Here is a 23346-nt window from a genome sequence, read left to right on the forward strand (position 1 = left end):
ACTGCTAAAGCAGGTGATGCTCCAATGCAGATAACAATGCCAAAGTCCAGCCTGTGCTCAACTCTCTGCCAGTACAGCAACTGGCACTTAAATAATAGACAACCTTTACACGGTGCACAAAAAGGTAATCCCAATATCTCCCCCTTTTAGTTCAATAGAAGGATTTTCTCTAACAGCAATAAGCTATATACAATAAGAACAATTATGAGAGCCGGGCAGTGGTGGCGCACGCCTTTAGTCCCAGCACTTGGGAGGCAGAGGCAAGCGGATTTCTGAATTCGAGGCCAGCCTGGTCTACAGAGTGAGTTCCAGGACAGCCAGGGCTACACAGAGAAACCCTGTCTCGAAAAACCAAAAACCAAAACAAAACAAAACAAAACAAAAAAACCAATTATGAGAACTATCAGGTAAGAATTACATTCCCATTGTCCAGTCCATCTGTATTGGTAGTCTTGGAGAATGTATGCTACTCCCTATCCAACCCTGGCAAGCCCCGAGTTCAGAACCTAAATTGCTGGGTTTTTTTTTTTTGGGGGGGGGGGGTGATGGTTTGTATATCCTTGGACGAGGGAGAGGCACCATCTGAAGGTGTGGCCTTGTTGGAATAGGTGTGACCTGGTTGGAATGGGTGTGTCACTGTGGGTGTGGGTATAAGATCCTCACCCTAGTTGCCTGGAAGTCAGTCTTCCACTAGCAGCCTTTGGATGAAGATGTAGAACTCTCAGCTTTGCCTGCGCCATGCCTGGATGGATACTGCCATGCTCCCACCTTGATGATAATGGACTGAACCTCTGAACCTGTAAGTTAGCCCCAATTAAATGTTGTTTTTATAAGACTTGCCTTGGTCATGGTGTCTGTTCACAGCAGTAAAACCCTAACTAAGACAGGGGGTTTCCGAGACAGGATTTCTCTGTGCAGCCCTGGCTGTCTTGGAACTCTGTAGACCAGGCTGGCCTCGAACTCAGAAATCCACCTGCCTCTGCCTCCCAAGTGCTGGGATTGTAGGCATGCGCCACCACTGCCCCACCTCCTAAATTGTTTTTTATCATTTCTTATATTACAAACCAAAAAAAATAATAATAAATCTTTTTACACCTGAAAATATTTTCTTAAATCCTACTCAACTTCAGGTTAATTGTGAGACTATAAGTAACTAGTCTTCAGCCCCATCAGAGACCTGAGAAAGACAACATTGCCCAAGTACAGGAAATGCAGAGCAAGCAGCTTGGAAAACTGTAGAAATGATGGAGACTGCTGGCTGCTTGGACAGTAACCCAAGCTTGCTCTGTGATGGTGGGGCTGGGGCACCCATCTTCAGCCTACAGGCCCAGAATATCTGACAGATTTTTCTGAGAAGCAGGATTGTGAAGGACTGGCCTACCCTGACTCTGCAAAGTTGGTCAGTTGACTTCTAGTGTCCTGCTTGCCCATGGTTTAGACAGCATGCTGTCAGCAGTTGAGGAAAGGGCATTTTCTCTGCCACACTTGTAACAAACTCCATATTGGATCGTACTTCCATGCCCATACTCTATTGAAGGAGTATGGGGGTGCTGCCAAGACCTGAAGTATCTCATTGTCATGAAAACCCTTTTGTTATTAAGACATCTGAAATGCCTTATTCTGTAGATCTCTGAAGTGTTTGAAGACCATTTATCAATCTAAAGTATGCCTGAATAGGCAAATGTTGCTTGTTTCTAGCTTAACTTTGAAATCTACAAGGGGCTAAATAAAGCTTATTTTTGTAATTAATTAAACTGGTACCTGGTAAGACCACAAGTGTGATTGACAAGTAACTTGCACTTCTTTTTTTTTTTTTTTTGGTTTTTCAAGACAGGGTTTCTCTGTGTAGCTCTGGCTGTCCTGGAACTCACTTTGTAGACCAGGCTGGCCTCGAACTCAGAAATCCACCTGCCTCTGCCTCCCAAGTGCTGGGATTAAAGGCGTGCGCCACCACTGCCCGGCGTAACTTGCACTTCTTAATTATCATAAACAGTATGTAATAGTAGCTTTCAAAGACTAGAAATTTACAATACATTTTTAAATGAGTCACATAGGTATAATACCTAAGAGCAAAACCATATATACACTATATATATGTATATATATATAGTAAAAAAAAAACCTTAAATTTCTATCAATATACAAAATCCATACCAATGTAATATATTTGAAACGTGTAGTTGTTTTCTAGTCTAAAAGTATATTCAATAATCTACCCGTGTATCCTATCATTCCTACACCCCCCTTCTTTTTTCTTTTCATCCCCTCTCCCCCCTTTTCTCTCCAATACTAGAAAGGAGAAAAAGATAGAGGGATGAAAAAGAAAGAGAGAAAGCGATCCCTAAATCTGACCTTCTGTATTTTGTTTCCTCACTGACCAAGACCATTGACGATTTGTGACTGTGGTGGTTTGAATATGTATGCATGGCCCACGGGAAGGAACACTATCAGGAGATGCGACCTTGTTGGAGGAAGTGCATCATTGTGGAGGTGGACTTTGAAGCTCCACCCAGTGTGGACGAGACCCTTCTACTGGCAGCCTACAAAAGAGTCAGTCTCTTCAGATCAAGATGTAGAACTCTTGGCTCCCTCCAGCACCATGTCTGCCTGCATGTTGCCATGCTTCCTGCCATAATGATAATGGATTCAACCTCTGAGAGTGTAAGCCAGCCTCAATTAACCATTGTCCCCTATAAGAGTTGCATTGGTCCTGATGTCTCTTCACAGCACTGAAACTAAGACAGTGACCAAACCCCTAAGCAATGACAAACATCCATCGTCCATTGAACGGTCAAAAACCATCCACCCCACCTCTTGGGAATGGGGACATCGTGTTCTTAAGATTGCTTTCTGCTGTCTGCAGACAACAGCATCTCTTGGGGCCCTAAGAAAATTGGGAAATTGGCCTAGTCCCAGGAGAGCTAGCTGTATCATTTGTTGTCCAGGCTCTGTGTAATGGGAAAGTGTAAGGATAAACTGAAAGTGTAGGCTAGCACTTTGAAGTTGTCCTGAGTGCAAATCTTTTGAAAAAACAGCAACTAAAGCAATCTGTGGGGCTGGATCACCTAGGCTATTTGTCTCGTCTTCTGTGGTGTCTGGTGCTTTTGCTATGAAAACACATAAAACTTTAAAGGTAATATACACTTTTTTTTATATTAACACGTGTATGATGTGCAGTGTGCACAAATCAGCTAACGGTGATTCTCTGCTCTATGTTTGAGCAGGAAAGAATCAAACTTTATAAGTCCATTTGGACTATATAACCAAGCTGTAATATAAATAAACCCTCCGTCCTTGCCATATGAAAGGATAGCATGTAACAGTAAGTCCCGAGGACTCTGTAGCCAACAAGATTTAATAGCTATGCAGACATGCATGTCTCAGCCAATCTCTGAGCTGTTGCCATGAAGATGGATCAACATTAATGTCACCTATTTTGTTGGTCTTCTTCATTTCTTCCTTCATGTCTGCAGCCAAGATTTCCAGGAGGGCTCCCCGGTCAAATCTTATCTTTATTAATTTTGAAGGAATCTACAGTTTTTCATTTCCTGTTGAAACAAAGACATAGCCTCTCCCTCAACCCATTTCTGGGCTTCCACTCTGAAGTTAGCACATCCTTAACATATACAGTCCATTTTAATTAAGCAGTCCATATTTTTATACTAGTCTATGTTTGCCACGTGGCCCATTACCTCTTACGCAGCCCTGGTATGTCTGGCTTCCTCCATGTCTGGATGGCAAATCCCATGTCTGTCTGGATGGCAAATCCCATGTCTCCCAATTCTTTTCCAGTGTTTCTATCTCTCTGGACATTCCACCTTTTCTCTCCTACCATTGAGTCTCAGCTATTGGCAGTCGGATCTCAGAAGGTGAGGGAAGTGTAAGTTTAAAAAATACTAAAGCAGGTGATGATCCAATTAAAAAAAAAAAAGCCAAGCGTGGTGGTGCACGCCTTTTAATCCCAGCACTCGGGAGGCAGAGGCAGGCGGATTTTTGAGTTCGAGGCCAGCCTGGTCTACAAAGTGAGTTCCAGGACAGCCAAGGCTACACAGAGAAACCCTGTCTCGAAAAAAAACCCCCCAAAAAAAAAAAAAAAGACCAAAGTCCCCTAACCCTAACCGTCCTGCACTCAACTTTATGCCAGAACAATGATACAATGATCAACATTTGAATAATTCAAAGATAACCTTTACACAATGCACAGAAAGATTATCCCAACAAACCCTTAACAGATAAACATGATGTGGAAACCTAAGGGTTTTTTGTAAAGTCAGCTGTGTTGAGAGAATGCTTTACTAAAGTAGACACATGGAGGAACATTTGGCTGAAGTGGACACAGGTGAAAGGCTAAGGCAGACTCATGAAGGATGTGTAGACACAGTGAAAGGATGTTCTGCTAAAGCAAGCACATGAAAGGACATGTGACAAAGGACTCTTCACTGATGACATTCATGTGTTGGTCATCCTTACATTGGGTAATTGACCTCCATTTGTCAGGACTCCATAGAGAGAAATGCACCCAAAAAAACCTCTGGTGGTTTTCTGGCATTTTCTTGCTGCTTCTGAGGACTCAGGCTGACTGACAAAGTGATGTCAGTTGAGACAGACTCGTAAACTGAGTCAAGACATGTGGTGAGGGAAGACCATGGAGGACATGTGATGTTTGAAGGGTATACATAGGACTCAATGGACAGGGATGGAGGCTGAGCTAGTGTGCAATCCTTAGTCTCATGTATTCTTTGGTAATCTTTGCTTCTCTGAGAAAGTCACAACCAAGAACTTCTTGTGGTGTCCCTTCTGACTCTGCTAGGTCGTGCAACTGCTGCTGATTCGGGTTTACTCTCCCAGCTCTCCCAAACTGGACTGCTGGGGGATCTGTGAAGTGTTTGCGAGTGGATGGAGCTGCCACTGTTGACCTGGGAACTGAACTGCGGATTTCTCCAAAGACCCTTTCTGAACAGGTCCACATCCTGTATCCTTTCTTTCCCTCCAGCTCTGGTGGGTGATGGGCTACAAGGGAGGTTAAAGCCTTTAAAAATAAGGTACTGAAAAAAAATTAAAGTTATATAAAAGCAAGTCTACAATACGTTCTACTACTCTGTTGATGGCCTATGACTGTCTCAACTGATTACTTTTTAATGCGCAGGGTTCTTTTTAAAGCTGTATATGTCTGAGTGTGTATTGCCTGAATTCATGTGCTCCATGTGCGTGACTAAGATTCAAAGAGGGCATCAGGTTCCCTGGATCTGGATGAACTGGCGTTACAGGTGTTTGTGAGGCATCATGTGGGTGCTGGGAACTAAATCTATGTCCTTTAGAACAACTGTTATTTACTGCTAAGTCATCTCTCCAGCCCTGATCACATGGTTTGCTGAAATACAATATGATTTAAGTTCACTTTTCTTGCCTGTGGAGTTTGTTTTGTTTTTCGTATCACATCCAAAAACTCATTGTTGAAAAACCTTGTTAAGCAGACTAGCTTTTATATATAGCACAAGGAATCCAAATTCACATGTTTGCTTGTAAATCTTTTATTGAAACCAGACCCTAGAGTAGCAACCCCTATTCACAACCTTGTGTGCAGAGCCAACCTCCCAGCAGAGCAGGAGATGACACTCAGGGAACACAGGGCGCTACTCCTACATTAGGTAAGTACCCAAGCCACTGACTCTTACAGGGGAACTGGGAAAAGGATGGGTGTACACAACAGCCAAGGCCCTTCACTGAGGTTTGTTTACTGATGGTCCACAAACCTCTTACTGCACTTCAGTCTAATCTAACTATTGGAGATTGGTTCAAATGCTTTGATTCAATTGGGAATCTGCGTGTTCAAATGCTAAAGGTTCTTGTCCCCAATTGGTTTTTGATCGATCAATAAAGATGCCAGAGGCCAGTGACTGGGCAAAGGGAGATGGAGCAGATCCTTAGCGTTTTGAGGGCTAGGACACGGCAGGTGGCGGATAGTGGAAGAAATTGCCATGAAGCGGTGGGATACAGATGGACATAGGACTGCAGGAGATAAAGCCAACCAGCAATGTGAGATTTCTGTTAAATGGCCACTGACCACTTCCCCGATTGGCCCTGAGGTAGCAGAGGAAGGTTTAGGAGTAGCTAAGGCATTTTAAAGTTAACTGGCAAGCATGTGTGTTTGTGTGTGTCCTCCATTCAGGAATCCAGATAGCTCCTAGGAGGGTGTGTGCATGTGAGCCAAAGCCATGGAGCACAAACTCACTGCTACACTTGGCTTCCCTTTACACCCAGAGAGATGGCCCCAGTCAAGACCCCTGTCCACTGAGAATGCGTATCTTGAAAAACATAAAGTTTCTAGGCTAATATAGCCTCCTACTCCAGTCCAACCCAGCCAACTCCATATTACCATTCCTGACATTCTCTCTAGCACAAGGGCCTTTGGGTCTTAACACTATATCTGCCTGGATATGAGTTTTCTGTGCTGGTTGAACTCAGCACCCTGGACCAATGGGAAGTGTCTCCTGCCTCTACTCAGCAAACAAAGTGGTACTATGGTGTTGTGGATTTGGTTTATTGCTTATATTAATTGGGTTCCCAAATTACACGGGAATTCACACATCTGCATGCAAGGCACAGTGGGACCCTACCAATTGGCTCAAATTGACAAATAAAGTTGCCAGGCTGCCAATGGCTGGGCAGGGAGACTGAGGTGGGACTTTTGAGTTTCTGGGCAAGGGAACCATGGGAAAAAGGGATTTTTAGAATCGCCATGCTGGGTAAGCAGGAGGATCAGTCTTGAGAGCTGTAGGAGAGAAAGCATACGGCCATGTAAGAGCTGAGGATGAGCGGCCCCAGGGGCCCTCCCCAAATTGTGTCTGGGGTAGCAAAGATGGAATATAGATTTTAGTAAATGATAAATTCAGGAGTCTCAGAGGGTAGGTGTTAGCAACATGGACGCTTGGGAGGGGCCCAGCTGTTGGGCTGCTTAGGGCATATTCAAAATAAGGCTGCATGTGTGTGTCTTTTATTCAAGAATCCACATGGAGCCAGGGCAGTGGTGGCGCATGCCTTTGATTCCAGCACTTGGGAGGCAGAGGCAGGCGGATTTCTGAGTTCGAGGCCAGCCTGGTCTACAGTGAGTTCCAGGACAGCCAGAGCTACACAGATAAACCCTGTCTCAAAAAAACCAAAAAGAATCCACATGGGATAGTAATAAGAAGCGCTTGCCTGCTAGGGAGATTAGAGTGATTTGCATACTATCACTACACCATGGCGTTACATCATACACTCCTGCTCTAAACCTTCTGCAGCGCCCTGTGGACCACAGATCAATCCTTCCAATAACTACATACCATTTCCAGCCACCTCTCCACCCAGTCTTTCCCTCAGTCTCATTCCTGCGGAAAATCCAATATCCGTGAGTCCAGACCAGGCTCAACTGTGACCCTAGCTGAAAAGTAGATTCCAAAGTGGATATGGTGTGATTTGTGCAATTTAGGGGTGGAATCACATAGAACAGGACTTCAAGGTCAGTTGGAGGCCAGGCAGGGATAATGCATAGGACCCTAAGCTAAAAAAAACAAAATAAAAAGATTACTGGGCCACTCAGAGCCCCCAGACAAGCTGCTGATAACTTTGGTCCCAGATGGTACAATTCACTCCTAAGTGCCCAGGAGCCACCAGTCTTGGAAGCTGTTTTGCAGGCTGGGATGGATCCAAACCAGATGCCTTCTGTTAGAGGTACAGATCTACTGGGGTCACCAACCACAACTGTGTGTCAGGAACTTGTATCTAAGCCGACCTTGTCTACAACTCAGCCCCAATGAGAGACCAAGGTCCCTCAGGATCTGGTGCTCACTGTGATCTTAACTCTTAAACAGTACGGCGAAGAACAGGAGGAATTAACAGGGTGAGCTCCAGGGAATGTTGGACAATTGTAGGCAAGGGGCATGGAACCTTAGTTCCTGTTTTGGGGCACCCGACAACCTCAAAAGGTAAGAGGAGAACGAAGGAAGAAGAGAGTGGTGAGTAGATGGATGGAGACACTGACAGATGAACACTGGAGTCCCTGGCAGCAATTGGACCCGTAGTCCAAATTCCCAGGAAGCCCTTGTTGGCTGCAACTGGCCCCGAAAGGCCTCCACTCCAGCACGTGCCAAAAAAAGGGAGCAGGCGCCAGGATGGCCACCAGAGGGCCAGCCGACGGTTCTAAGTACCCGTCCCGTCGGTGAGTCGGTGAGGAAGCATCCGAGCTGGGTTGCAGAGGACTGGCCGAGGAAACTGGACTAGGCCACGGCGTGACAAAAGCGTGTCCAGCGGGGCCAGCAGAAGCCGCACTGGGGTTTCAGGTGGAACTAAGGTGTGGGGTGCGGCACAGGAAAGAGGCCTGGGGCGGGGGGGGGGGGGTGCTGTTCGCGGGTGCTGCCCCTCCCCCACGGCGCAAGCTCATTCCCCTCCCCCACCAGGGGGCTAACTCGTAGGTTAGGGAGCATCCACATTTCTCTCCCCGTCGGTTTTGCTTGCGTTTGGCCCTTTGTATGAGGCCAGTTCATTGGGTAGTTTCGAGGTTTACCCCGCCCAAGTTCCTGAGCTGGCCAATTGCAGAAAGTGTCACAGCGCGGTATGTTTCGGGGATCGTCACCGTACTGCGACGATAACCAGGATGTTTAGGCCTCAGTGATCTTTGCTCCCGGGACTCGGGCTTTGAACCCAAGGATACCTCCAGAGCCTGTGCCCGGGAAGGTGCCCTCTGAGCATCCGGATGACCCTTGGGAATCTATGCCTCTTTTTCCTCACACGACTCTCTGATGTGTCCTCGAGTGGACGCGCTCATCCCGAAGAGGAGTTTGCAGACGCTCCCTCGAGCTTAGGACGCGGCCCCTTTAAGAGTGCGGCCGTTCAGGGCACCGCCTGCTTGGACAGGCGCCCCGGGCTCGGGCTCCTTAGGCGGTCGCGGGCAACGGGAGCGCGGCAGGCGCGTGCGGGCTGCGGGAAGCTCGTGTTTAAGTAGACGCGTAGGCCACGGGACGGGAGGGACGGTAAGCTGAGCAGGCGTGCGGCGGGCAGCCCAGCTCAGGCCCCGCCCCGCCCGCTGGGGTCCTGCGCTCCGTGCTGCGCGCGGCGGGCGCGGAGGGAAGTCCCGAGACAAAGGAGCGCCGCCGCCTCTGCCGCCGCGACGGTCCGGGCCGCGGTCGCCCAGGTGAGCCGCCACCGGCCTGCGCGCGCACTCCCATCTTCGCCCGGACTCGCCGCCGTTCCCAGTGAGCTTCCGGGAGGCGCCGAGCGGAGCCACGGCGGCCTCCTCTCGCTCGCGGCCTCCGAGTCTCGGCCTTCGGGGGACTAGGGCCCAGCCGCTGTGCCACGGGCGAATACAGGGTTGGGAGCACGGCCCACTGCCCCTCTACTCTTGGCGAACAGAGTTTCGCCGACCCCGCAACAGATAATCTGAGCTTCCCAGTAGCTCCCAGATACGTTCTGGGCGGTGCTGGGCTCCGTAGTTAGGCGAGTGAGAGTGCGGGAAGGCCGTGGGTACTGGGCCGTGTCGGGGCCTGTAAGCACCCGGAGTCACAGCAGAAGGCTTCGTTCGTTACCGAGACGCTAGGCTTGTAGTTTGGGTTGTTGTGGGGGGTCTTGTGCATATTCTCTGCCCTACCTTCCTTTATTCTTAAGGAACTGTTGTTTTAGTGGATGAGTTCAGTTACCTGCTTGCATAGCAGAAAACGGGCGTCGAAGGGGAGTTTGTTTTCTTTCTAAAGGTATTCAGGCTGTGAGTGATTGCAGTCCTGCCCTCCTCTGGCTCTCTCTGCCACTGGAAACTTAACAAACGGCGTGGTATACTTACTGAAGGATCCTTAGGGCCTACAGTGTGCATTGGAGTAAAAGAGGCCGCTTCGCCCTATCCAAGCCAGCCGTAGTGCCTGGTACCCATGTTCCCTCTGCCGAGGTGGGCGGAGATAAGCAACCTTGCACAGGCTCTCTGACCGGTAAGTAGCTCTGAAGTAGGTGGTGTCGCCAGACAAACACTGTATACTGTAGGAAGCCTGGAGTCTTAAGACCCATCCCTGTGTGTCCTGCCTGTCTCTAGTAGTAGGGGAATGTTTTTTTTTGTTTGTTTTGGGCTTTGCATCACAAAACTTTAGCTCGTAAAGTGACTGTTGCCTGGGAAGGCAAGTTGTGTTTAAGTGGCTTTTAGGAGTGCTTGCGGGAGCAGCAGCACTGCCCCCAAGTTTCTGCCTAGATCATTGCCAGTGTGCTCCTAGGGTTCCTTTTCCTCGACCGTGGGGCAAAAGGTCTTTAAGAGTTCTGATAAGAGCCACCTCTCACTTCTCCCTGTTTTTGAGACAGGATCTCTTGTAGCCAAGGCTAACCTTGAACTCTTGGTGATTCCCTGGTTCTCTCTCCTTAACACTGAGTGTCCAGGCAAGAGCAGTTGAGCTAGCTTCTCGGTTCTTCTCACTTAGGATAGCTGCAGTTGGATGCTAGGACAGAGTTCTCTGGGCACACAACTTTATCCTAAGGTCAGTTACGACTGTCCCAACAGCTTTGTGTGGCCCAGTGTCCAGGCTTCTTTCTCCAGAGCACTGGCCCTGGGCTCCAGAGAGAAACCTGTTAGGAAACCCTGCCCAGACTTGCTTGCCATCTTCTGCCATCTGATTGGCTGGATGAGGATAGCTGCTTCAGTGGAAGATGCTAGAGAACGAGATTGGGCCTGCGCGTTGAGAAGTTGAAAAGAGGGACACATTGGGAGTGAAGCCCTATGCTCCAGCCACTCTTAGATGAGTGCCACCTGGATCGTAAATTGCCTAAGAGATGACTATTAAGGCAGGTGTTGGGGTTTTGTGGCAGAACCTTGGTGCTTGTTCCTAGATAGGCTCTACTCCTATGCTAGGGAAAGACAGTTGGGTTTGGGCTGGACTCTATTTTGGGCTTGAGGTCGGTAAGAGAGGAGCCTTGCCTTTAATTTGTATACTTTGTGATTTGGTATTGGAGTTTGTGGAGCATAGGTACTGTCTGTTGTGATTTATAAAAAAGGAATCAGGATGTTTGATAGAGCCAGGTATGCTTAGAAGGAATGCCAACATTGTCAAGGCTTGTCCTGGTGGCTTGTGCTTTTATTATTATTATTATTATTAGTTTAAAAATATATTTTATGTGCACTATTATCTGCATGTTTGTATGTTCGAGGGTGTCCAGGTCCCCTGGAACTGGAGTTTCAGGCAATTGTAACCTGGCATGTGGGTGCTGGGAGTTGAACCCATTGGAAGAGCATCTAGTACTCCATCTCACCAATCCCAGCTTGTGCTTCTAAAAGACGTTCTTCATGTTGGCTTAGAGTGTACAGGATATTAAAAATGCTGATATGAAGTGTTTGTCTTACAATGACCTCACCCACTGAAGTGTTTCCTGAACTCTGGGCTCAGGGGTGATGCTGCACCTCTGATGGCAGTCCCAGCCCCTCTCTACTTGGATTTGTACAGCCATCACAAGCAGTTTAGGTGCTGTGGTATGTGACTGTCAAGGCCAGCTGTGGCCACATGGTGAGACTGTCTCCAAAAATAAAGGAAAAAAAGAAAGAAAAAGTGGTCTAGGAGCCAGATGTAGTGGCTCATGCCTGTAATCCCAATACCAGGAGCTAGCCAGGAGTTTTGGGCTAACCTGGACTACAGTGTGAGACTCTGAACTTAAAACAAGTCATCTGTAACTTCAGTGCAGGGCTCACCAGAATGCTTTGACCCAGTGGGTCTGTCTGTTCAGGTAATGCCACAGAACAACTGTGGTTACAGGTAGCGGTGCATATCTGATCATCCCACCTGTAGCCCAGGGATCCTAGCCTGGGCAGCTGTGTAAGCTCTAGAGGCCCTAGCTGGGTCAGGAACACGCAGTAAATCCTAGGGTAGTCACGGCTTTGCAGATAAAATGGGCAGCCTGAGCTAAGTCTAAATAGCAAGAACTCTTGGGAGGTCTGCTTGAGGCCTGGCAGAAGCTGTAACAGGGATGTGCTCTAGCAAGAATCTTACTCTTGTCTAGAGGTGGTTGAAGGTTCCGCCTCAGAGTGAAGATTTTGAGCTGAAAACGAGAGACTAGGCTAGTGCTAGTCCAGCTGGGAGATTTTACCCACAAGCCTAATGGAAGCCTGAAGCTGGGGTCAAATACGGAACCTCTGAGAAGCAACTCTGTGAATTACCATTGCTCTGCTAGATTCTTGTTCACGGGAGTCATGTTCTTGTGATTTACACACCCCTAAATCCCTGTGCTCTGTGGGTTTGGGGGTCTCTTGAGTGTTGTTTCATGTGTTTTTTTTTTGTTTTTTTTTTAAGTAATATTAAAAAGGATGTACAGATTTAAAAAAAAAAAAAAGCCCAAGCAGGTGATAGCCAGGTGGGCATCACAGTCAAAGCAGCAGGCTGTGGGCCTAGGTAGAGGTGTTCACCTAAGGGCCTTGTCAAGTGTGCCGCCATGGTCTCTGGCAGAGACTGCTGGCCTAACCTGGATCTTGCCCTCCTTCCCCCAGGGTCACAGGGCAGATCTGAACTATGAGCTGGTAAGCAGTAGGCTGATAGTCTGGCCTCTTGGGGTAGTCTGCCTATGGAAGTTGACCATGCTCTGCCCTGTGGTATAGATTTTTCTCACTAGTACATTTAGTGATTGTCCTCCTTTCAGGCCTGATTCTAAGCTGGGGTCTCAGGGCCCTTGCTCCTGAACCCTCCTCTAACTCCCATGCTGGCACTCTACCTGTGTGGCATTTTATGGTGCTGTGGTGACCCAGTGGGCCACATCCTAGCCTCAAATGAGTGTGTGCAGCACCTGGGAGGTCCTGCCTGTCCTGAGGACTTGACTGTGGAGTGGGTGTCAAGTCTCTCCAGAGATGCTCAATGTCTGCCAGGGAGGTGACAGCCTTTGTGCAGGCTCTTCTCACTGAGCCTTCCAGCAGTTGAGTTTGTAAAGCACACGAGAGACGGCAGTGGTGCTCTGAGGGCCGGTTGAGGGGTGTGAGGCTGCACTTGCTCCAAGGGCAGCTTGCCCAGCTGGACTCCAGCCTCATTTACCTGCTTCTTGGTAACAGCCCTCAGTGGCTGGGGGAGGAGGTCTGTGTGTGCTTTCCCTAACCCTCCCTGTGTGCATTCTGTTCCAGGGACTTTGAATATGTCGGGGATCGCCCTCAGCCGCCTTGCGCAGGAAAGGAAAGCCTGGAGGAAGGACCACCCTTTTGTAAGGAGCATTCTGTGTCTGCCGCAGGAGGGGTTTTCTGATGGGGTGGTGGTCTCAGCCTGTGGCCACTGGGGGACAGCTAGGCTTGTCGTCTGAGCTGCTTTGTTTTGTGACTGTTCTTTCTCAGGGCTTTGTAGCTGTACCAACAAAGAACCCTGATGGCACAATGAACCTGATGAACTGGGAGTGCGCTATCCCTGGAAAGAAGGGGGTAAGGGTGACCTCTGGCTTTGCACCTACTAACTTAACAGATCTGAAGGAGCAGAACTACTAGAAGGGACCTAAGTTTGCATATTTGTGACCACAGCTAGCCTACCAGGTCACAGCTCTCCCCTGGATAAGGAGTGGCCTGTGGTGGTAAGGAGGCTTGGACCTTGGCAAATCACTTGATCAGTGAACAGCCCGGGGTCGGGGGTGAGGAGCAAGTGAAGGTTGCTGGCTACAAAGTGGTAAGCCCCAATGGTGAAGTGCCCATGGAGAACCCAGGCCGTGTTTCTTTACACTCGTGGGCCTCAGTGCAGCCAGTTGTCTACCCTTGTCCAGTACATGTAAGAGGGATGGTCTCCTATAACTTCAGGCATTCACCAAACCCAGACCTCTAGGTCAGCTTAGTGTCTGAGCAAAAACATAAAGTTTGGGTTCATCTGTACAAGGCTCAATTGCAGGGTATGGAGTAGGTCCCTGACAGGCTGAGGCTGTTCTTGCCTCTCAAGTCATGTTGGGGCACTTGGCACCATAGTGCTCCCACCGCATGCTGTGAGGTTAGGAAAATGGTCTGGTTGGGGAGTAGTGCCCTTTCCCTACCTTGATAGGCTCGAAGGTGCTTGAATAATACACGGATACAAGCTGCTGGACCCATCTTTTATGTGTTGAGCTTTTTGGTGTTCTCAGGCATCTAAGAACTGTGGATCCTAAGCCTTCCAGCAACTGGCAAGCTCCCCTACTTGTGTTCAAGCCAGCTTCTGCCTCCATCTTATCTGAGGATGGCTCTTGTCTAGCTCCTCATAGGCACAGTGGGGGTCTTCTTTGGTCCTAGGGGGGCAGTAATGGTGTAGGGCAGTTAGAGAAGAGGCCCAAAGGAGCCAGGTTTCAGGAAACTTCTCCTGGGCTTACCTTGGCAAGTGAGCCACTGGTCTAACCTTGGTTCCCTCCCCACAGACTCCGTGGGAAGGAGGCTTGTTCAAGCTACGGATGCTTTTCAAAGATGACTATCCATCCTCACCACCAAAATGTAAGTTGTACAAAGAGCCTGCAGTCCACTTCCCAGCACTACCACCACCCTTTTATGAGCCATGTCTGTGAGTGCTTGGCCTAGTAGGCAGGTGCCAGTGCTGGGATAGTTGGTCCTGGTGAGTTGTCTTGGGTGACAAGTCCCAGGGTAGAGGTGCATGTAATTAGTGTGATCTCTAATCCCAGCCTATCAGGATGTACCACACATGGCAGAGGGAGAGTTGTGTCAGGCTGAAGCTCCTGGGTGCTTTTGTGCCACAGGGGAGTAGGAGAACTCGAGTCTGTAAGTTCCCATAGATTACGTGAGTGGTTAGCATATATCAGGCGCTGAGTTCCATTCAAAGCACTAAAGGAGAGGGGAGACTCTTACTCATCCCCATCTGCTGTCTTCTGTGGGATGCTCAGCATCCCAGTGAGAGGCTGTGCCTGTGGCCTCCAGACCATGGGATCAGAAGAGAAGGCTGGACTGATCTCTGTACAGCTCAGCAGAACTTGCTTGGGGGGTACAGTGCCCACCACCACCACCATTCTGCCCAGGATAAGGCCAGGTCTGAGCTGGTTTATAAATATAGATGTTACCTGATGCAGAGTTCCCCAGGAGGACTAAAACATAGCTTATTGGGAACCACTAGATGGAGTCTTGCCTGTTCTGTTTGGGATTAACTTGTCTGCCTGAGTTCTTTTGTTAGTTTTTTCTTTTAAGGGGTATGTAGCTAAGATTGAGGTAGACAGAGTTGTTGATCTCTTTCCTTTCGTGTGGTGCTGGAATCCTGAGCAAATACAATGATACAAGTCTCTCAAAACTAGCTAGGAAAACCAAGAAGCATGCTTAGGAGGAAAAAGGTGAACGTGAAGAAATGGAGCACAGCCTGCAGACATTTGGAACTGAGCTGTTGTAGTGGTACCAAATGCCATGGGAGGGAGGTCTTGTACTCGGTGTTGGCCTCGGGGATTGGCTATAATTGTGACCCTGGAGTTAAGTCAGTCTTAGAAGACACCAGCTAGGGCTGCAACGGAGCAGAGTACACATTTGTTGGGCTCTTCTGGGTTATCGAGGAGGAGACCTGAGGCAGTCAAGGGCTGGGCAGCAGAAGCTCTTGGCCCTTGCTGGGATATGTGAAGGCTGTTTCTCTGGAAGATCTCTGCTGTCACCAGTAAAGCTGACTTGCCACTGTTCTGTAGAACTAACCAGTAGAAATGCCCACACATGTTCACAAAGACAGGACAGGAACACCATGGAAGCCAGGTTGGTAAGAATCAGAAGTCAAAGAGTTGGTGCAGGTGTGTATTAGTAGCAGCCTGGGAAATAATTGAGAGTAAGGGGAAACAAAATGGAGCATCTAAACCCCCAGACAGCAAAATGGTGGGCTCCTTAATGTCTGATCCACGCAGCTCAAAGCAGCTTCTGTTGCTGAGTGAGGCTAAAAACAGGGAGGGGCTCATGGGCCAGCTGAGATTCATATGCAAGGTATCGCTGGTACAAGTTAGCATGGTTGGCAAGGAAGAGTAAACTTGTGTTTGCAAAGTACAAGTTAAAGGACACAAAGAAGAGCCCAGAATTGGAAAGATGCCTGCTGGAGCAGACTTGTGTCGAGAATCGCTGATGAGTAAGGGACCCAGAGATAAGGTGAGCTTTAAAGCAGAAGTGTTGGCTCTGGATTAGAGTACTAGCTGCTCCTCTAGTGGACCAAGATTGGATTCTAACATCCCATGACAGTTCCACTACAACTCCCATCCTAGGGGATTTGACACCCTTTTCTGGCTTCCATGAGTGCTACACATACATGATCCACAAACATATATATCTACACATATTAAAAACAGGAAAAAAATTATATTGGGGTTGGGGTGAAACAGATTTTCCTGTGTAGCCTTGGCTGTCCTGGAACTTCCTCCACATACCAGACTGGCCTCAAACTCAGAGATCTGCCTGCCTCTGCTTACCAGGTGCTGGGATCAGGAGTGTGTACAATCACTCTTCAGTGGTTTTAAAAAAAAAAAATTAAGGTGGCTGCCAGAAGTGCCTCTGTGGAGGCCTGGCCCAGTTGTGAGACAGATGGGCTGGAGGAACTGATGAAACACGTTTGGGGTCTTGACACCCAAACCCGCTCCATTTGCTTATCATTGTGCCCATGGCATAAGTCACTCTCAAGTCCTTCCTCACAGCTCTGCTTGGAGAGGCGTGCAGTAACTCAGAGCCATTCTGTCTGCACGGAGCACTTAGGGAGGTTTCTATGATTCAACCTTAATGCCGGTGTCCATGCTTTGTCTCATTCTCGTTAACTTAGCATTTTGTGATGCTTTGGATTGAACCCAGGGCCTCACAGATGCTAGACAGTGTTCCATCACTACACTCCCACCTTTCTTTTGTTAGTTAAAGCTCAGGGACAGTAAGGATTTAACAGAATTGGGGGTGGGGGTGGCATCTTTTATCCCACCAGAGTTCAAGGCAGGTCAGCCAGGGCTGCATAGAGAAACCCACTTTTAAAAAACAAAAGAAAGAAAAGAAGGAACAAACTCATTCCCTCCCCAGAGCAGCAGTAGTTGTAAGTCTCCATAGGAGCCCCATCCTCTGGAAGAACAGTTAGCGTTCCTAACCTCTCAGCCCTTTATCCAACCCCACCTCACCCCTGTTTTGTTGTTTGCTTGTTAAACAAGATTTCACTAAGATGTCTAGGCTGGCCTTCCATTCGTAATCTTCTTGCCTAGCCTACAGAGTAGTTGGTATAGGTGTGTAGTTGGTGCTGCTGCTCAGCCCATTTGTTTGTAGTACTGGGAACTCAGCCAAAGCCTTATGTACACCAGGGAAGTGTGCTGCCACAGAGCTACCCCCCAGACCCCTTCATTTGCTAAAAAACAAGCTGCCTTTAGACTTGTACTTTTGGGGGTGTACAGGTTTGAAAATAAAGCGAAAGAAGGTTGCCTAGATCAAAGTGAGGCACCTTCTCAAGTATCAGCTGTGGAATAGCACCTGAGTTTGGAGTCGGTTTTTCTACTATTGTAAAGAAATGTGGTGTACTTGAAGCCTGTGTACACTGGAAAGGTCTTTGGGGCATGCATTTTAGCCTCTTCCTCTTACTGTGAACATGAGAGAAGAGCATAGGCTTAGCCCCTCTGGCTCCTGCCCGTGGTGTCTTCTGGCTGCTCTGTCTAGGCTCAGCTCCTCAGGAAGGAAAGGCGTACTCTCCTCTTTCTGGACCCTCTGCTATTGAGTTTCTGAGTTTGTATCTTTTAAAGGAGCTCTAGTGTCAGGAAGACGGTCAGGGGCAGCACGAGATGGGGACAGCATCTGCCTCCAAAAGTATTCCTTCCCTCCCTGTCCTCCAGGTAAATTTGAGCCCCCACTGTTTCATCCAAACGTGTATCCTTCTGGCACAGTGTGCCTGTCCATTCTGGAGGAAGACAAGGACTGGAGGCCAGCTATCACCATCAAACAGGTATGGAGTAGCCCCTGACTGCCCGCTGAGGGGTCTGTCCTGCTCACAGTAGCCAAGACTGCTTTTCATACCCCACAAGCCTCTCAATGTAAGCTGATTGGTTTGCTTTGGTTTTGGGGACAGCCCTGGCTGTCCTGGAACTCACTTTGTAGACCAGGCTGGCCTCAGACTCAAATCTGCCTGCCTCTGCCTCCCAAGTGCTGGGATTAAAGGTGTGTGCCACCATGTCTGGCGAGCCAATTGTTTTTGTTTCTCTTACAGATCTTATTAGGAATACAAGAACTTCTAAATGAACCAAATATTCAAGACCCAGCTCAAGCAGAGGCCTACACAATTTACTGGTTAGTAGCAACTGGCTGCCTGTCAGGTTGGAGCTCTGGGGTATGATAGCTGAGAGGGAGTCCCGGGGAAGTGGCGGATACTCCCACTGGGTGGCAGCACCACAAGAGCCACCAAGGACACTGCATATCTGACCTGTCAGCAATGGAGCCATGTGTACACAGAGCTTACTCTGAGCAAGGACAGGGCCCAGATGTGACTGTGGGCATAGAACAGGTGGTGTGGGCACTGATGGGCCATTTGGAGTGATCTGTGGTAGGTGTATAAAAGGTTGTGACCCGTTGCATAACACAGCCTTGCTGATAGAGTGCTCTTGGCTCTTTCCCTATCTACTGAAGGAGAATACCTCACATGATCAGTTAGGACTTGAATAACAGTTGAGCCAGTTCTGTAGGCAGCAAGGAGAACACTTAAAATAGAGGTCCAACGAGTATGTACGTGCACACACTCACGTTTCATCCTTGCTGACCTTGAGGATCCTGCTAATGTAGGCAAGGACTAAAGTTACTGTGGCTAGAATTCATTCCTAAGATTAGTGTTAACTGCAGGGACCTTGACCCCACTGTTCCCCCTGTGTCTCAAGCACCAACCGCCTACTCACCCCAATGGAAATAGAGCAAAGGTCCTCTGAGCAGAGTCCCAGGCACCCCTGTCTTAGCCCGTGGCTCTAGGGAGGTCTGTCAACCCACTAGATCTGTTCTTCCCAAGAACTATGTGGGACAGGAAGGAGTGGGTGTGCGCTGTATCCTCAGGGAAGGAACCAGAACAAAGTTGGGTGCATACCCAACCTTGATACTTGTGTGCTGCCTTCTCTGGTGGCCAGGGCAAGCCTGTCTAGCATCCCTGGGAATGTAGCTTACACCCATTGGTGCAATGTTGTATACTGACTACCTGTGCTCCAGGGTCTTTCAGGCCTGACCCTGTGTAAGATGCTGTGACAGGCCAGCTCCATCAGTGTTGTGCTGTGCTGCCTGCACAAGGCACAGGCACAAGGAGTATGCAGCTCGTGAAGCGGTGTGCTTCTGCCAAGCCCTTAGAGCCTCTCATTGCGCTGGTGCTTAGCAGCACTCTGCCTTAGACTAAGCTCTGTTCACGGTTGGCCTTAGGGTGTGGTTCCCGGCTAGCTAACATGGCTCTGTTCTTCCAGCACTTAGTGCAGTCCTTGGTGCTGGGGTTTCTCTCCTGCATCATCTGGGTTTCTGTCAGTAACATGTTTTGTGCCTGCTTTCACTGTGTGTAGAAGCTCATGTCCCTCCTTCCTGAGTGGCCTTGCTGTCATAGCCTTGCTTAGTGAATGGCAGTACTCTTGGTTGAGGACTGAGCTGCTGCCATCATGGTAATGTCAGCCACCTCCCAGAACTAGCCTGAGCTTCTAAGTATTATGTCCTCCCTGTTTGGGTTCTGATACTGGGCCTTTCTGAGGTGACCTTAGTACAAGAACCTGCCACTCTGTCTGTAATCTCTGAGACCAGGCAACTTGGGCTCAGGCTTGCTCTAGGGACACTTTGCGAGGTCACTGATGTGTTGCAACTCATGCTATGCCAGGACTATTGACGGTGACCCCTAAAGACTGCTGCTCTAAGGAGCCCAGCCTGGAAATGTCTTCTTGTTCTGTGGTCCTTAAGGTCACATTGTTCCCGTACATCAGCTTTCTGTTCCCATTCACAGAGCAGGCTAGCCTGGGTCTGAAGTCTCAACAGTGGGTTCGTGCCTTCCATCGTGAAAGCCCACAGATGCTCTTACCTGTCTTCAGAACTGAGCAAAACCTAGTGCCAGTGGGCTGTTCTCCACCTGTCTGAGAGCAGGCTGCCTGAGCTTGCTAGGTGGACACACACACTTGTGTTCCCACCTGAGCTGAGAGGCTGTGGTAGAGTGAGTTCACCACTGGTGTGGCTTCCCAGCAGTGGAGCCACAGACTGCACTTGATAGGCAGTAGTGGGAGTCTACTGGAGCACCATTGCACTGGAGCCTGGGCAGCAAAGCCTGGCTCTATCTAGCAAAAGGCTCAGCACAGCATGGGCAGTGACACTGCAGGAGGCCAAGGACACTCTGTCTTCAATGTGGTTGTCTATGTTCTGTCCCTGAGGTTGAGGTGGACATAGAGCCTTTCAGGGAGATTGTCGCCCCTCCCCTGTCACAGGGCCACCTGGGATAACCAACCACTTTGCCTCCCTGCTCCTGGGCAGGCACTGGGTGGGTTCTCTCCATCTCAGCAAGCAGGTCATGTTGCCGCCCTATCTAACTCTCTTTTTTTCTCTTGACCCCCTTAGCCAAAACAGAGTGGAATATGAGAAAAGGGTTCGAGCACAAGCGAAGAAGTTTGCCCCCTCATAAGCAGCGGCCCTGGGCTCCATGACGAGGAAGGGATTGGCTTGGCAAGAACTTGTTTACAACCTTTTGCAGATCTAAGTCGCTCCGTACAGTTACTAGTCGCCTGGGAGGGTTGAGCGGGCGCCATTTTCCATTTCCGCCACTGGCATATTCAGTCTTTTGTATTTTTGATTATTAAGTAAAACTTGCTTTTATTTTAATATTGATGTCAGTATTTCAACTGCTGTAAAGTGATAAACTTTTGTACTTGGTAAGCCCTTAGCAGCTAGTTTCTTCGCGTCGCGCTCGGATGCAGGCATGCTTCCCACTGTTCAGAGCTCTGGCTTCCATCTGGCTGTATGACAGAACTACACTGTCCCTCCTTCCCTACCCTCGTCTTTTTCAGAAACCTGGGCTGTTGCTTATGAGCCTCAGATCCAAAGTTGGCCAGCATTTCCATCCTGCACCACTTCCTTTGTGTTTATATGGCGTTTCGTCTGTGTTGCTGTTTAGAGTAAATAAACTGTTTATATAAAGGTTTTTGTTGCATTATCATCATTAAAATGTGAGGAGGTATCTCAGTCCACCTGGCCCTCCTCACATGGCTGCAGTCCTTGCCAGGCACCAAGGCTGAGCCCCAGGACCAGCACCTAGGAGGTCTCACAGCTTCTGCTAGGGATATGCCCAGGCCCCATGCAGCTCCATCTTCATCTGGTTCTTTGTAAATAGGACTGTGTACAGAGATGTGTTCTGTTCTCCCCACCTGGATCTTTGGGCCTTAAGGTACCAGGCAGCGATGAGAGCCTCATGAAGTTGGAATCCACATCCAGCCTTCATAAACCCAGCAAGGTGAAAGACTGGCTGATCCAGACCAAGGCTGAGGCCAGGTGAGAGCCAAGGACAAACTGGCCTGCATTGATCTCCCTGCCTGTTAGCTGTACAATGGGCCCTGCTATGGCCTGAATGCTAGCTTCAGGCCTTTTGGTGCCCTACCCTTGTACCTGGAAGAGGCAGCTCTGCCACCGGCCCAGGCAAACTCGGGTCCTCTAGAGCACCTGAGCACACAGCTCCTACACCTCCTGACCTGCATTCAACTCTGCCCTGCGGCCCAGGAGACCAGCCTGGTGTGGCCTCAGCACAGGATGACCTCAGGTACTACTGTCCACATACTCCGCTTGCTGGAGCTGGTCTGGGTGAAGCTGCTCTTGGCAGTGGCCCACCTGGGCTGGGCTGGGTCTGTGATCTTAGGGCTTACAGAACACAGGCAGGTGCAGTGGACATAGGTGCGGTGATCAGTCTCCGTCAGACTTGTTCCTGAGGCCCCTGGAAGACCCCTGACATGGGAACCAGGCACCAGTGGCTCAAGTTCAGGGACCAATCAAGGGGTGGCCAGGTCTGCAGCCAGGAGTCTTCACTCTGGAATTGGAGGGGCTTGTGCTCACACAACTGGTGGCACCTGGATGGGCTGGGTTGCCAGTGCCTTGTGGGTACGTTTAGCCGCCAGTACAGTCGGGAGCCGAGCTTGGATGAACAGTTTGCAGCACAAGGCCTCACCTGGGGAGCTTAGGCTGGTGTGTGTGTGTAGCCTGCTCTCAGAATGTCTTATTTTGTAACAACTGACTACATTTAGTAATAGGTACACATGTATATGGTTAATATATGGAAATTCAATATATTTTATAGTTAAAGTATTCTAAAGTAACTGATGTTTCTAGCAAACTGTAGTGACCCCAGCTATGAAGTGTTCCTTTTGTACCACAGTCCTTGGATTACCAGAGATGTGAATCTTGTAACATAAGAATGTGGTCTGTAACCATCCTGTGTTAAGAGGGTGGGGTGGAGGGTATCCCAGCATGAAGCCTCATTGGTAAGGAGTTGTGGGCAACAGATTAACCACTGTATCTACAAATGCTCTAATTAAAACATTTCCACAAACTGCAGCCCTCGGGTTGTGTCCTCTGCTTCCTCCTCCCTGCCTCTTAGTTTCTCAGTCCTAGTAGGGGTTCTCCCGTACCAATCGTCCATCTGCCCCCATCATCCCTCTCTGTATAGCCTTGGCTGTCCTGGAACTCAATTTGTAGACCAGGAAGGTCCTGACACCACAGGATCCTTTGCCTTCACAAGACACCCACCCAGACAAATAGGCACACACACAAAGGCTTTTAAAGATTTTTTAAAAAAGAGCTTTTGGCAGAGCTCCAGGAATGCTCATGGTCAGAACTGGCCGTGCTCATCAGGAGTACAAAGAGCTGATTGCCAAGCAGGTCCCAGGAGCCTGGGCCAGATGCAGAGACCCTGGAGTCTTTGTTTTGTTTTGTTTTTGTTATTTTGAGACAGGGTTTCTCTGTGTAGCCCTGGCTGTCCTGGAACTCACTCTGTAGACCAGGCTGGCCTCAAACTCAGAAATCCTCCTGCCTCTGCCTCCCAAGTGCTGGGATTAAAGGTGTGCACCACCACCACACGGGCAAGACCCTGGAGTCTTAACTGCTCACTTACTGGCCTGCTCCCCAAAGCTTGCTCAGCTGTTCTTAGAGAACCCAGGACCACAATGGGCTGGGCCATTACCTAACAATCACTAATTAGGGAAATGTCCTACAGGCTTGCAGGCAGCATGATCCTATGAAGGCATTTTCTTAATTGAGGTTCCCTGCCCTCCCGATGATTTTAGCTTATGTCAAGTTGACATAAAACTATATAGTATAACCTTACATCTACCAAGATCCACTGGGACTTGGCCAGCTAGAAGACGTAGCCACTGTTGTTCCCAACAACGATGGGCCGGACCATCCAGCTACAGAGGAAGCCCAAGGACACCTGGGCAGTTCAGCCAACAGTGCCCAAGGACATCTGG

The 23346-nt window shown here is 49.0% G+C and overlaps 1 protein-coding gene and 1 long non-coding RNA gene across 6 annotated transcripts; both read left to right on the forward strand.

Moving 5' to 3' along the window:
* Positions 1 to 38: 38 nt before the first annotated feature.
* Positions 39 to 5397, forward strand: LOC147000470 (uncharacterized). Of its 3 annotated transcripts, none has more exons than XR_015045975.1 (4): positions 39 to 124; positions 2383 to 2661; positions 4811 to 4972; positions 5354 to 5397. It is a non-coding gene; the product is annotated as an uncharacterized LOC147000470 (long non-coding RNA). The 3 variants fall into 3 exon arrangements; XR_015045974.1 differs by adding an exon at positions 680 to 799 and having other exon boundaries at positions 45 to 407; positions 4811 to 5397; XR_015045973.1 differs by having other exon boundaries at positions 4811 to 5397.
* Positions 5398 to 8159: 2762 nt separating this feature from the next.
* On the forward strand, positions 8160 to 22435 carry Ube2i (ubiquitin conjugating enzyme E2 I). 3 transcript variants are annotated; one of them, XM_021186064.3, is made up of 7 exons: positions 8160 to 8329; positions 13103 to 13179; positions 13307 to 13390; positions 14338 to 14410; positions 17737 to 17846; positions 18108 to 18187; positions 20456 to 22435. In XM_021186064.3, the coding sequence occupies exons 2-7, from the start codon at positions 13114 to 13116 to the stop codon at positions 20517 to 20519; spliced, it is 477 nt and encodes a 158-aa protein (XP_021041723.1). In that variant the 5' UTR covers positions 8160 to 8329; positions 13103 to 13113; the 3' UTR covers positions 20520 to 22435. The 3 variants fall into 3 exon arrangements, with proteins under 3 accessions (XP_021041723.1, XP_021041725.1, XP_021041721.1); XM_021186066.3 differs by lacking the exon at positions 8160 to 8329 and adding an exon at positions 8879 to 9169; XM_021186062.3 differs by lacking the exon at positions 8160 to 8329 and adding an exon at positions 9290 to 9953.
* The last annotated feature ends 911 nt before the right edge of the window (positions 22436 to 23346 follow it).

The sequence above is a fragment of the Mus caroli genome, unplaced genomic scaffold, assembly GCF_978045245.1.
Source record: "Mus caroli unplaced genomic scaffold, Mus_caroli_1 scaffold_18, whole genome shotgun sequence".
Classification (NCBI taxonomy): domain Eukaryota; kingdom Metazoa; phylum Chordata; class Mammalia; order Rodentia; family Muridae; genus Mus; species Mus caroli.